The following is a 13804-nucleotide window of genomic DNA, read 5'->3' as shown; positions in this document are numbered from 1 at the left end:
TGCTCCTTTTCCATCCACATTAATCTTCCTGCAGTGTGCTAAACCTCTGGGCAGGCGACAGAAAAGTCTGTCTTATTAACTATTTTAAATATCAATAATAAGTTGAGTTTTGAAGGGAACATGACAGAAGGGTACTTGTGATCAACCAAAACCCAGAAGCACTGGTTTAATGGTGGCACTCGAATGCTTCTAAATACAGACTCTTCTCACTGACAGCCTCTGATAGGTTAGAAGTGGCAGTCCCGGTTACCTGAGCCAGATCCTGCTTCCCAGGGCTGGTGAGATCAAACCCTAAAAAGGTTCATAACTCTGTGAACTGAATACTGAATGCTCGCCACCTCACCTAGCCACAATGTTGTAAGTCACATCCTGCATCTTGAGGGGCTTGCTCTGGGTGCTGTAGTTCTTTGGGTGTGAAAGCCTGCAGCGAGCTCCCATGCAGCATGCAGATGGCTGCAGGGGACACTGATACACCAGCTCTGTGTGAGGTGATAGGGAAACGAGCTGAAAGACACAGGGTGGAGGGTCAGTGAAGATGAGGCAGAAGGCTTCAAGAAGGAAGTTGTATTATTTAATAGAGCTGAGATGAAACACTTCCAAATCAACTGTGCATGCTGGCAGAGAGAGAACTGTGATTTACTGCTGCTGTGTCACACTCAGCACATGGGGGCTGGCTGGCCAGAGGGCCCAGAGCTGTGACCAGTCAATAGGACAAGCCAGTACATCACGTTGCAGATGATTTACTCTATTCCCTGGAGTAAATCTGTAAGGAGATCTCTCCAGAGAAGTTGCACTCCCTGCAAACAGATGAATTTTGGGGAACCCCAGGCCAGCTGAAGCTGGCTGGGATCTTTGAGATTACCCAGTACAAGACCTGCTTGAGCTCCGGGCCATGGCCAGCTGCTATCAACAGACACCTGGTCTGGGGATGGGGGGAGAAACTGCCAAGGTTAGGTGACCCCAGGGAAGCTGAGCCAGCTCACAGTGGCTGCTGCCTGCAGCACTTTCCTGCCTGTGCTGGGCCAAGGCAGGAGGGAGGGGAGCTGTAGGTGAGCAAGGAACAAGGCTGGGTACTGCTGTTCTGCCCCCACCTGCCTCTCCTACCTCTGCTCACCCAGGTTTCCCTCAGCAGTGAAGAGCAGCAGTGTTTCACCCCAACACCAGCTCATCCCCCAATGCCAGCCCCAGCACCTCAGGCTAGACTTGGGGCACTCAGCACTCTCCCAGCAGGGACTGGGGTGCCCTGATGCTTTCAGGGTCCCCCTATGAATCCCACCCACCACAATGAGACCTGACATGCAAAGGCAACCCTTGCTGGTACCAGGCTGCAGGTGGCACTCAGCCACTACCCAGCTTCAAAAACTTTGCTGCCCTTGTTTTTTTCCCACCGTTTTTGGCAGCCCATGAGAGGAGCACATCAGGGACACTGCTCCAGCCCCAGCTTAGCTCCAATGCTGTGTGGGGCAGCTGACTCCCCTCTGACTCCCCCCTCCCTGCCCTTCCCAGCCAACTTGGGGGCTGTGAGTACCCCAACACCAGAGAAGCCACATCAGAGGCTGGCTCTGATTGCAGTCACATCTTGTGACAGCCCAGTGACAGGGCACACTGCTGTATCAGACATCAGTGTGAACGCGGGATGTGGTGACAGCTGGCTGGGGACGTGGGGACCAGCAGCCTCAGCTGTGGAAATGGCTTTGGGAAGAAGGAAAAGCTGCAGGGAGGGAAAGCTGCAGATGCCACAGCACTACCCAAGGGAACCAGAGGTACATGTAAACAGGTCAGGTGGACGGCATCAGCTCTGAGCATTGTAATACAAACCCTGTACAGTCTTGAGGAACAGGACTAAAACAAATGCAGGTCAGGGGTTCTGCAGCCCAGAATGCCATGACAAGGTCTCACCCTGCTCCCATGCCTTGTCGCCAGGGACAGGGTGACAGTGCGGGTGATTCTCTCTCTTTGTCTCTCGATAGATTAAGCAGTGAACAAGCTGCAGTGCAGTGGCCCAAAAATGTAAATGTAAAAATAATTGGAGAACAAGCCTGTGACTATCTGAGATCCTGGGGAAAAAAAAAGAAAAAGAAAAAGAAAAAGAAAAACCAAAGAGAAACACCTTTAGAGAGAGATTTAAACCATTCAGTCTGCTTACAAGATCAAAAGGAAAACCAACTTCTGCATAGAGGTGGCACCATAGGGAGCAAATACTAAGGGACTCCAGTGCCGTTATCTACCAGAGGCTGACAGTGCTCAGTACCTGTCTTCCTGCTGGTCTGCAGGGTGAGACTGCCTGGCTCTCCTCTAATGCCGTGCTCTCTTGCCATGGCTCTGAAAAGTACTGCTGCATCCTGACTTGCTACACAAGGCAATCCTGTAGTGCTTAAGCAGGAGCTGCTGCATCCTCAGCCCAGTGCTCCTCTTCTGTCTTTGCTTCCCTGCATCCAGGATGGCCTGACACTGTCCCTGTCATTGGGTAGTGGTGTGGCAGAGGCACCATGTCCCCACACTAACTGTCCCCTATACCGTATACCCTGCTTCCTTCCTCTAGCCCCTCCTAGGGATTTGCTCCTTGCTCTTTCTGCTCATGTTTCCTTGGCAACCTGAGCCAATCTCAGCTCCACATGTCACCTTCATTATGAAGTTTAACAATATCCAGCCCCTCTCTGCCCTCAAACTGCTTGTGCATCTCCAACCACCTCCCTGATGGGCCCCAAAACCCCACTGCTCCTTCAGGTGTGGACCTTCCCCACCTCTCCTTTCACCACCTTTGACGAGATTTAGGCAAGTACCACGTTTGGTGACATTTACATCTTAATGTCTTGTAAGACCATGGGCAGGTTATTTTGGATGTGTGCTTCTCTTTCCACATACACAGCTTACTGCTCTGTAATAAGACACCCTGCTTTTCTTTTTGGCATTATGGATTCTATTAGCACTTCCATGGGATTTCACAGTACCCAAAATCGTGTGCTAGCTAAGGCAGAGGTCTCGCTCATCTGAAAAACAGATGGATCCTTATATCCTTCTGAAACTCAGACCCAAGGTCTCCCCTAAAACCGTCTAATCAAACAAAACCCACACGTCTCTCTAGAGGCCTCAGAGGGGATTTGTTGCCTCTTTTTCTATCAAAATCAAGATGCAGAAAATATTTCTGGTACTCCTGCAGTTAACTCTCAAAAGGCAAAAGCCTTCTGAATTTCAGCTCTATGCAGAGCTTCTCAATTACTTACATACACGGGTACAGGGTAGGTCATGTATGTCAAACAAGTGAGTGTAAACCTGCCTTGGTGACCAGCTGATGAACAGGACAGCCCCACGCCAAGGCTGGTGGACTGGCTTATGGCAGATGCATGTGACTATTTCCCCACAGATTTCAGCTAGTTGCTTGACGGGCTGAATGAGTTCATCTCTCCATCAGGAGAAGGGTTGAGATGCCGTTCATTTTGGGTCAAGTGATGTGCTGGAAATGAAACTGCAGCAGCTGAAGAGCCTGAGTACATTTGTGCAGGGAGCTCTGTGTGGGCAGGGGCTGGAGGGACAGCAGCTCAGGAGATGTTCCCTGGCAGGTCTCTTCAACCAGTCCAGCAGGACCCAGCGGGGGACCACCAAGATCAGAGAAAAAGCACTTTCTGTTTAAGCTTACCATTAACTTCTCACCTACCTCCTGTGACTTGTAGCAGCCTTGAAAGCAAACACTTCACACTGTACACAAAGCTAAGGCCACACAGCACTGTATGGATGACTTCGGGTAGGATGCAGCATCACCCGGCCTCAATGCCTTGAGGGCCTGGCCCTGAAAATGCTCACAAAGATGTGGGAGCAAGTACTGCTGCTGCCTGCAGTTCAATTCTGCAGGTGGCAGAATCTGTTCAGCAGAAATCAATTCATCAGTAGGTGTCCTGTGATAGTAGCTGGAGCAGAGGGAAACGGGAGAAGGCAAAAAATTGAGTGTTTGACAGCAGAGCCACCAGCTTTTCATTATCCTACAACGCTGTTATGAGGATTTGGTGACAAGTAATCTGAACTGCAGCCACTCATCACCTTTACAAGCAATATCAGCCAGAAAGCTAAAAACATAACCTGTCAGTGCACCATGATTAGCTCCCTCTCTCCCGTCCTGGAAGTAAGCACTGCCACAGACACACATTTGCTAAGCAGTCTCCCGCTGCCAGCATCTATCTCTCCATCAGCTGTACTGCTGCTGGCTGTGATCTCTTTGTGTCCCGGACCAAAAGGCTACAGCTCTGTCAGAGGCAACTCTGGATCTCACAAGGATTCAATCATAGTACCTGCAGTAGGTCGGGGTAACAGGACCAATTTCCAGTGGATTCAATTCCTCTGCCACACTGGGGAGCACAGCCAGAGCAGCCACCAGCATGGCATGGCCATGGTTCATCATCAAACTGGCTTTAGCCGGTTTAGTCGAGTTAGGACATTTCCCCATTAGAAAATAGCAACTTCTTCCTTATCCCCAGTTGATAATCAAGTCTGAAGGTATAACTTGTCACAAAACTGGTGTGTGTTTGGGCAGGGGACATTGAGACAGTCGGCAGCTCCGTGTAGCTGCATTCAGCTCTTCAAACAAATCCTCTGGAAGAAAGGGACACTTGCCCAGTGTGCCATCATCACAGAAACGCTCTCTGGTTTCAAACACATCCTACTGAGATCATATTCAAAGTTATCCTCACCCTTCACTTATTTCAGGCAAGCCCATGGGCTATTTTAGCTCATTTTGCTGAGCAAAGCAATTTTGCGGCTCTAAAAGGTGACCCGAATACCTGAACAAAGGAAACCTTGAGAAAGATTCTGTTATTAAGTATCTCACCTTTTATTTTGTTCATTTACACTTCTGGCACTGACAATTCTTTGAAGATATTTATTTTCATGTAAAGACCAAACTTCATTAAAGCAATCAGAAGTCAATTGAATAATTTTACATCACTTAAGTTCCAGAAAATGTACACCACTTTCATACATTGTAGGCTTGACTGGTTGCAAAAGGAAATGGCACATGTTTGACATGGTTAAGAAGTAACTTGGACAGCCCAGCGATTAGTTTTGCCAAAACCTGTTTTGTACTGAATACCGTAACATGCACCCAGGGATTACAGTATGCCTGATGGCACCATGTGCATGTTCTTATTCAATATGGCATTATTACTATCCATTTGGTCTCCAATAATGTCTAAAATATTCTACATAGACTAAAACTGATTGGTGGTTTTGTAGGGGCGTGAGATTCATGATGGAAAGCAGAGATGTGACTTGTGCCACTTCCCAGTGATGCCCTGGACCAGCAGGACATTGAACGCATAGAGAGTATCAAGCATATGAATAATCGTATGGATTTCAGGGGGACTACTTGAACACTTAAAATCAAACAGCTGGCAGGCATGCCGGAGGCAGGGTGTGTAACGCAGCATCCCAGCACCACAAAACTGACTCGTATCACAGCTGCTGAGGACCCAGGAAGTTTCTCCTGCAGAAGTCACGATGATGCTCGTACATTCAGTCCTCTCTAAAGTCTGTGTAATGTTTAAGGCAGCAAGAAACAATTGCCTTTATTTTAACATCTCAGAAATGAATGTTTCCCTTAGAAATAGGTGGACAATATTCCTGATTAACCAGTGTGCCCCAAACTGACATAAACGCGATGGAAAGCCAAATCAAATTTTGACAAACCGTATTTCAACAGAATAGAGGACTACAACTGGAGTTCAAGCTTTATAATTACACATGCCAGATCATTCACATGTAACAAACCATCTAAGGACAATGTGAAAAAGTGGGGATTTAGATGAAATCTGTATTCTTGAGGCCTGATGGTGGTCGAACTTCCCCTGGCGTGAGTGAGCTCTACTGAAGCTGACGAGTGAGTACCTCTGGTGAAGAGGCGTGAGGAAGGTTAAGAACATGCTGCTGGTTCACACTAACAGGTATTGTGGCTAGAGTATATTCTCATATACAGAACTCTGGAACACTATTAACACCCATTTACAAAACACTACAGTGATGGTTATTGGCACATAAAAAACTCCTCTATATGAAAACATACACAAAATAGATAAGAACTGCCATTTTTTCAGACTTTTAAAATCTATATATAGTTGCCTTTAAGGAGTTTTAACCCCCAGTATCACAAACAACAATATTTCTTTAACAATGTTCACCTAGATTTTACTGTGCTGACATTTGTAACACTGCCACAACCTAGACCACTTTGTGGATTATGCTTAACTGTACTGTACACAAGGTGATGGAGATCGATAGAAAACCACTAAGATTTTTGCACAAAAATGTGACTCATTAAAATCCAGAGAACGACTGAGTCACTTCATAGGCAGCAGCTACATGTAAGCTGTAAATGGTACCCGCAATAAAAACACATTTTGCCATAAAGCACATATTGTGGCATTGTCTGCTTCTGGCCTGGTACACAAAGCTCGATTTTCTACCCAACGCAGAGGAATGGGTTAGGTTAGCTTGGCTCTCTCAGAAAAAAGTGCACAAACATCTTACTCTTTAAAGTGCTTTGCAGAACTGCCTCTTCTGCCTTCATTTCTACCCCGAGATCTCTGTACTGTAAAGACTCTGCCTCCTTCTCCTTTTCTCTATCTCTCAGGTAACAAACCCTTTTACATAAGTACAAGTAAAATGTCAAGAAGACCATGTTAGAAGAGAATTGATGTTAAGTAGAAAGCTGGGTATAAAGCTGACAAATACAGGGTCCATCTTCTATTAGCCTACTGTGTACCTGTGGGACTGTGCCCAACACCCTCATGGGTGAAGGAAAGACCCTTGCTCAGAGCCTGTAGCAGCCCCTGGAAGTCTAAACAGTGCTCAACACAAGTGACTAAGAAAGGCAAAAGATTTCACCAAGGTAACAAGCACTAGCTCTGCAAACTCCATTGCCACATTCTCACCTCTGTGTAGGCAAGGGAGAAGAGCACTTGTGTGTTTCTCCCCCATTAGTCTGTCAGTGTTCCTGCTCCCATCCACAGGACCAAGGACAGTCCCTTGTTCCCACCATCCTTCTCCCACATGGGAGACAAGCCAGAGACTGCTCCTCTTGGCTATGACACCAATCTCTACTGAAACATGACTTTGTGCTGCTTTTAACACATCATCTCTCTCTTCTTGCCTCCCAACCCTAACTCCTGCACCAGTGAAAAGCTAATTTACCAATTCACGCCAAAATAAGTCGGAACGATGATCCTCAGGATGCATCTGCTCTAGTCCCAAAATTTCTGGCAGGGCTGTCACTGCAACTCACAAGGTAGCAACATCTACCATCTGTCTCAGGTGCACGCATAGCAATGCAGTTCAGCTCTCCAAATGAGTCCTGGGCCCTGCTTTGTTTCTATGTCTATTTTACAAACAGGTTTGTTTCTCTTGTTAAAAGATGACTCTGATCAGCAAAGTGACACAGGGAAGAAAGAAGTGGCAAATTATCTCAACGCCCCCCCAACACTTTGAATTTCAACATGGTGAGTGAACTACTATATATGAATTAATGTGAAATACATTTTAAAAGATTAAAAATGCATCAGGACTTGTTTCCTTTATCCTTGCTGTTAGATGACAACATGAAGAGTCGGAAGATCAATCAGAACTGAAATATCTCAGTGTTGTCTATAAATATGTCCAACTCTGCCAGCATTACTCCAGCACTCCTGATGCACAGAATACCTGAATTAAGTGTGCTGTCCCTGTGAAGAAATGAGTGCACATCTTCTGCAGAAAGCTTTCAATAAAATGATATTGTGCTTAGACACGATTTACTTCATAAATTAAAATCCTGTCATAAGAAATTATTCAGCTACACTGTAGTTTTATTCTTTTATCTGGAATGTTGCTAAGTCTACCTTTAGCAAAAATCTCTTAAAACTTAAAATATGCACAAATATAAAAATCTCTGCAAAATAGAAACATTTAATTTTCTTGGTACACTATAAATTTTCACAGATTTTAAAAATAAAACCCTAATTGCTAAGACTGATTTGCAGTTATTTGATCTCATTTGTATTACACAGGATGCTTCGTACTAGGTTCAGCATTTCTAAGGTATGGAATATTGTCTTGGTGTAAAGCAACCCTAAAAGGAAGACTTAAACCCAACTCTGCAGGCAGGAAAGGGGGAGCGACAATCAAGAACCTAATTTATTTTGCACCCTCATAGCCAATAGCAATGACAAATAAAATGAATGAGTTTCAATCATTTTGCCTTGAGAAAAAGGGTAAGGGATGCAAACCTTCAGGAAACTGCTTTCAGTAAGACTGAACGCGTGTGAGAAAATGAGCCCAGTGCTGTACACAACCGAGTGCCACTTCTGAGAGCATCCGTGAAACAGGGCTGGCAGAGAGAGATGGTCTTCTGCTGCTAAAAACCCCCAGCACTGCCTGCAAAACAGAAAAGGCTGATCTTGTGATAGTGATCTTTCCAGTGACTTTCCTTTGGTTACGCCCAATAAGTGCAGTGGTTTCCTCTACCTGTGGACACAAGTGCAACGAAGCTTGAGGTCAGCACTAATACTGTGCTGGCACAGGGACAATTCCCAGCTTGTGCCCTGCTCCAGCAAAACACATCAAGCAAGGGAACATTCATAGGTGTAACAGTGAGTGTGGGCTTGTGAATTTTGGGGGGATCAGAACCAAAAGTCCCTATTCTCAAAAGCCGTAAACACTTACTTAAGCCTATCAACCATATGAGCGCAGGTTGGGTGTTACACACCTATTCATGCTGTTCTGGGTACAAAACTGTTCCAAAATAGGATCTTCAAATACACATTTGTTGGATTTAGAAAGAAACAAATTTGCCCTTAAAACTGTGCCAAGTATCCCTTTTTCTCATTTCACATACTGCACCTTCTGTGAAGGTTTCAAAGTGGTGACAGCCTAACGGAGGCATCCCATGGCGGGTGCATTTGTAGACAGGTCTGGAGACCTGAGTGTTTGCAACACCCTGTGCTCTCAAGCACAGAGATATTGTGCGCTTCAAGGGGAGGCAAGATGCAAAGTGTGAAAATCCAGCCCCCTCACTGCTCAAGCTGATGTTTAAGGTTGAGCCACTCTTGGCAGCGATTCATTTGAAATTCCCTCTGTCCACTATGTTTTCCCTTTTTAATCCCAGTCAAGTCACAGAATGCTTTAAAAGGTTTTCTCTCCAAAAATATTTCCTCAATGAATGAAGTAAAAAAGACAGTAACATAAAATGCAGCCAGTTGCCGAAGGTCAGTAACTGGAGGGTAAGCACACCCCTCACAGAAGCTCAGATAACATAATGTCAGAGTTCTTTACAACAAAACCCAACGTTATCCAATTAAAGTAATTTAGTAACAAATGTCCAGTCTCAGTTTTGATAGTAATCCTACATTCGAAGTGTTTTTCAACCGAAGACAAGCCCACAGAGCAGCTCTATAAAAGCTAATGAACCAAACAACTTCTTTAACCTTTACACAGTGAAAAATGAATGTATTTTTACCAAATGAATGGGGGGGGGGGGGGGGGGTGAGGGGCAGCCCACAGGCAGAGAAGGTTTTCCACATTCTTTCATGAAGCAAATGTTTCGAAGATAAGAATTTGAACTGCTGATGCTTTCAAACTCGTATCTCTGAAGGCTTAAAGCAGCAAGGGCAGGGCAAGGAAAAAAAATAACATCATATTTTTATGTAACTGCATAAAATTCAATTTTCCAAGGCAAGCAATCATGGCAGGTGAATAAAAACCCATTCACATTTTCATTACCATGCTAAAGGCAGCCCAGTTGATTTTTGTGTCTGACATTTTCTTGACAATTTTGCAATGCTTCAGTAAGGCAATTAACATGAGATGTAGGCTTCTGCCCACTGCTAATACCTCTCTTTAGATCCAGCAAGACACTGGTTGACTAAGGGCATTTGAAAGAAGAATGTGCTGGGATTCGTCTACTCTGCACATATGAAGATAAACTGAAGGCAATAGGATTATTCACGAACAAAAGGTGCAGGAGGGATGACCACTGTGCGTTTAGCAGCACAAAACACCTCCCCTCCTTTTCTTTCTTTCAGTTCATGATATTTTGTGTTCAAAGCCAGGTACAAACCCAAATGGTCAAATGCAAAAAAGGAAAACAAAATTAATTTTTTTCCCAATTAACTGAGGCCTCCATGTTGTACCCAGCCATAAACACCAGTCCATTTGTACATGCAGACACACGCTTAGCTCTGTTTTCCTGTTGTTAGGTAGTTAATTTTGGCAGCTTCTCTCACAAACACTAACCCCTGACTGCAGTGTGTACTTGAGAGCAGCAGTGGCAAGACAACCTGGTGTAACACAGATGTCTGCTACCCTAGTGAAGCTCCCCTCAGGCAAGTATAGCTCTTTACTTGTTATCTCAAATAAATGAAAATGGAAATTCTCTTGGGGCAAATCTGGTAAGCGTTTCCTCCACAGACATAGCAGGTATTTGTATGTTCTTAATCAGTTACACCTTTTCAATGGTTACCACTGCAGCAGCTTATGCACTCGTCATCTGTTGTATTGCACAGCAGAGCTATTTCCCAGGCTGCTGTGGGGTGGGGATCCAACAAACGGCTGCTTTCTGATTAGCCACTCTGTACCCCTTGTCAGTATTGGAGATAAGGACCACCACTGACCATCTAGGATAGCCTTCTTTATTCGTCTGGTGCAGTGCACCCTACTAACTACCTCGGGATGGTGCAGTGTTGCACACACATGGTGAATTCACATAACTGTAGAATTCAATCTCTTTTGGAAGCCATTGCTTTGAGTTATCAAGAAAACATTAGCATTTTGAATATCCTCCCAAATGGAGCATTTTTGAACATGAAGGCATTTTTAACTAGACAGTAGAAAGGAGAACCAGACCAGAAGCAGGGCAGTGAGGTCATCAGAGAGCTGCTTTTCCCCCAGAAGGCTTTTAAATGATTAAATACACCAGCAGCTGAAAATTATTCCACATCAGAAGCATCATTGTCAGAAAGATGGTAATTACTTCCCTTCACCCGAATATATTCAATATACCTCCCTTCATCAGAATCCGACATACCACATGTACATAGCCTGTTTTCAAACAAAGACTCAATTTCCTCTAGTTTTTTCCCTTTAGTCTCAGGAAGGCAGCCATAGATGAAAACCAGTCCCAAGGCAGCAAACCCTGCGTAGAGGAAGAAGGCTCCTGCAATGTAAAACAGTATGCACGGTCAGTTTCAGAAGTCAGTTCCTATCCCTCCTCTGCTCCAGAGCAGAGGGAGCAGCAGAAGCAGCAGGCTGCAGATATCCAACGAGTACGTAAAAGCAAAGCTTGGAGCTTTACTGCATTGTTCCGTAAGAGAGTAAATTAACAAAAGCAGTTTTATTTCACATGGAATACACACCTTTTCTGGGCAATTCATCCTGCTGTTAAAATAAACAGCAATTAAACAACTACATATCAAGTCAAGAGCTCAGTTTATCTTAAAAGTGAAGGACACACTCAGAGAGCCCCCTAAAATGAGAAACTTTAGCAGAAAAGAAATGGCCAGGATTAAAATAACACTTGTGACTCTTACATCTAATTGCTATTTACAACTCCTCTGCAGGGACAATTAGCACTGAGAAGGAGCTTGTTCCCACCCACAACCCAGCATACCTAGGGGGGCAGAGAATGTACTAAAGGACCAACAAACATTTATCTGCCATGTGTTTCTAGACTGATGACTCAAAAGAATGACAAGTAGAGCTGAAAGCTCTGTACTAGCAATGACGTGAAGGTCACAGCAACTCCCTAGCAGTTTAATGTAATTTAAATGACTTGTACCGGAGTGGCTGAGCAGTAATCTGACAAACTCTCCGCATGCCCCAGCAGAAAAGACTTAATCAAAAGCTGGGAGCGGGGCGACAGCATCTTAGAAAGATAATTCTGCAAGGACCATCTGATACCGACCTTGGATACCATAATGAACTGGGAAAATGCACATGCTGCCTCCTGAGTGGGAATTGGCATGTTTCATCAGGTCCAAAGCAGGGTTTTTTCTAGCTTCCCAGTTTTAATCAACCGTTTAGGTTCCCAGTTAAGAAATGTTTCTCATGAAAGCTGGACCAAACTCTATGATCCAGGCAGCTCATATCTTAGTAAGATGCATCTCTAGTCTTACTAAACCATGGTGGGTTGAGAACACTACATTCACACTTGACATTTCACAGCAAAACCAACTAAGCGACCCAGAATCAGCAGAAAATCTATGTGCCAATGGTAGTGCTGCATGCATGGACTCACACTGTTTCTTACCATAGTATGTCAGGTATTCAGCTGTATGCAGAAATGTCAGTGACACGAGCACATTGAAAACCCAGTTGACTCCAGAGGAACACGCATTTCCTGTACTCCTAGCCCAAAGTGGGTAAATTTCAGAATTGACAGTCCAAGGCATAGGACCCATCCCTGAGAATTAGAAAAAAAGGAAAACCCTCAGTTTAATGGCTGGACCCAAAAGTAAATTTACCACAGAGCCTCAATATTTGACATTTTACTTTTACATTTTTTAACTTGTATGTGAAAACAGATGTTTGCTTACCAGGTGCAAAGAAAACCAAGTACAAAATAAGGCCCAGAAGTGCTGTCCAAGAGTATGGAGTGGGGCAGAAATTGTATGCCCAAAACAAATCTTCCTTTTTGAATGCTGTTTCATTTGAACACCTGAAAAATAACAAAAAACCTTCATATTAAATAATTTTCAAGGAAATAGATGATGTTTCAATATAAATATGGCTAGTAATAGAATCATAGAATCACAGGATGGTTTGAGGTGGAAAGGACCTAAAAATCATCTAGTTTCAACCCCCTGCCATGGGCAGGGACGCCTCACCCTAGACCTCATTGCCCTAGGCTCTGTGCAACCTGGCTTTGAACACTGCCAGGGATGGAGCATTCACAGCTTCCTTGGACAACCCATTCCAGTGCCTCACCACCCCCACAGTAAAGAACTTCCTCCTTATATCCAATCTAAACTTCCTCTGTTTATGTTTAAACCCATTACCCTTTGTCTTCTAAAAGCTGACTAAGGTACAATTAAGATGAAAAATGTAATCCCTGCTATTTTATCAAGGTCTTTGAGCCTAGACCAACATTCAAAAACATGCTTTTTCCCAAGCCTGGTCTTTGGAAGCATAACCAGCAGAACACTCCAGAATTTAAACACCTGCCTTTTATCTACAGATCTCCTCCAAATGACTAGCCTTTACCACGTATGAGGTCATAAAAAAGCCAAGACCATTCACATGAATATCACACAAAGCAAAAAGAGCTGCAGCAGCAGGGCTTCGAGCTAAAAATGCTGCATGCAAGGATTTAAGGTCAAATAGAAGTTAGTCCTTACATCACTGACGAATTAACTATATGCTGCATACTTTGGATGTAATCAGTAATGCCTATGGAATGTGCCAAGGTCAAGTGAAGTTATAAGGAGAAGAAGCCTATGCTTTCTTTTCTACACAGTGAAATCATTTAGAAGAAGCATTTCTAATTAGACAGTAAAAATAAGAATCAGACCAAAGGTGAACCAAGCCTGAGCTACTGAAAGAAAAAGTGTCTCTATTTGCAAGGACTTTGTGGAAATGAAGTATCTTGAGGAATAGGTACTCAGTTTGAGTGCCAACAATATTTTAAATATTTTAAAGGAATACTGGCAACTTTTTTTTTCTTTTTCTTTTCTTAAATTAGCATTTGTTTAAAGGGACCACAAGTCACAGCTGTACCTAGAGAACCTTTTCAGCTGCAACCACATCAATTGCAGACATCACTCTCTGATATGCAAACAATGTTATTTACTTG

At 44.1% G+C, this 13804-nt stretch overlaps 1 protein-coding gene across 2 annotated transcripts in view; it reads right to left on the bottom strand.

The window, feature by feature from the left end:
* Positions 1-4798: 4798 nt before the first annotated feature.
* SLC2A13 (solute carrier family 2 member 13) overlaps positions 4799-13804 on the bottom strand; it is a 162337-nt gene continuing 153331 nt past the window's right edge. The window contains exons 8-11 of one of the 2 annotated variants that reach the window (XM_061467452.1): positions 12549-12670; positions 12263-12415; positions 11042-11170; positions 4799-8394 (exon numbers count right to left, since the gene is read on the bottom strand). In XM_061467452.1, coding sequence (XP_061323436.1) covers positions 8375-8394; positions 11042-11170; positions 12263-12415; positions 12549-12670 — 424 coding nt within the window. In that variant the 3' untranslated portion in view covers positions 4799-8374. Of the gene's footprint in view, positions 11171-12262; positions 12416-12548; positions 12671-13804 lie in introns of both variants that reach the window. The other variant, XM_061467451.1, reaches the window with a different exon arrangement.

This window comes from Pezoporus flaviventris, unplaced genomic scaffold, assembly GCF_033815535.1.
Source record: "Pezoporus flaviventris isolate CSIRO_AGI_PZ_B2104156 unplaced genomic scaffold, CSIRO_AGI_Pfla_v1 ptg000045l, whole genome shotgun sequence".
Lineage (NCBI taxonomy): Eukaryota > Metazoa > Chordata > Aves > Psittaciformes > Psittacidae > Pezoporus > Pezoporus flaviventris.
Note: the sequence above shows the minus strand (reverse complement) of the source record. Positions and strands in the feature narration are given on the sequence as shown.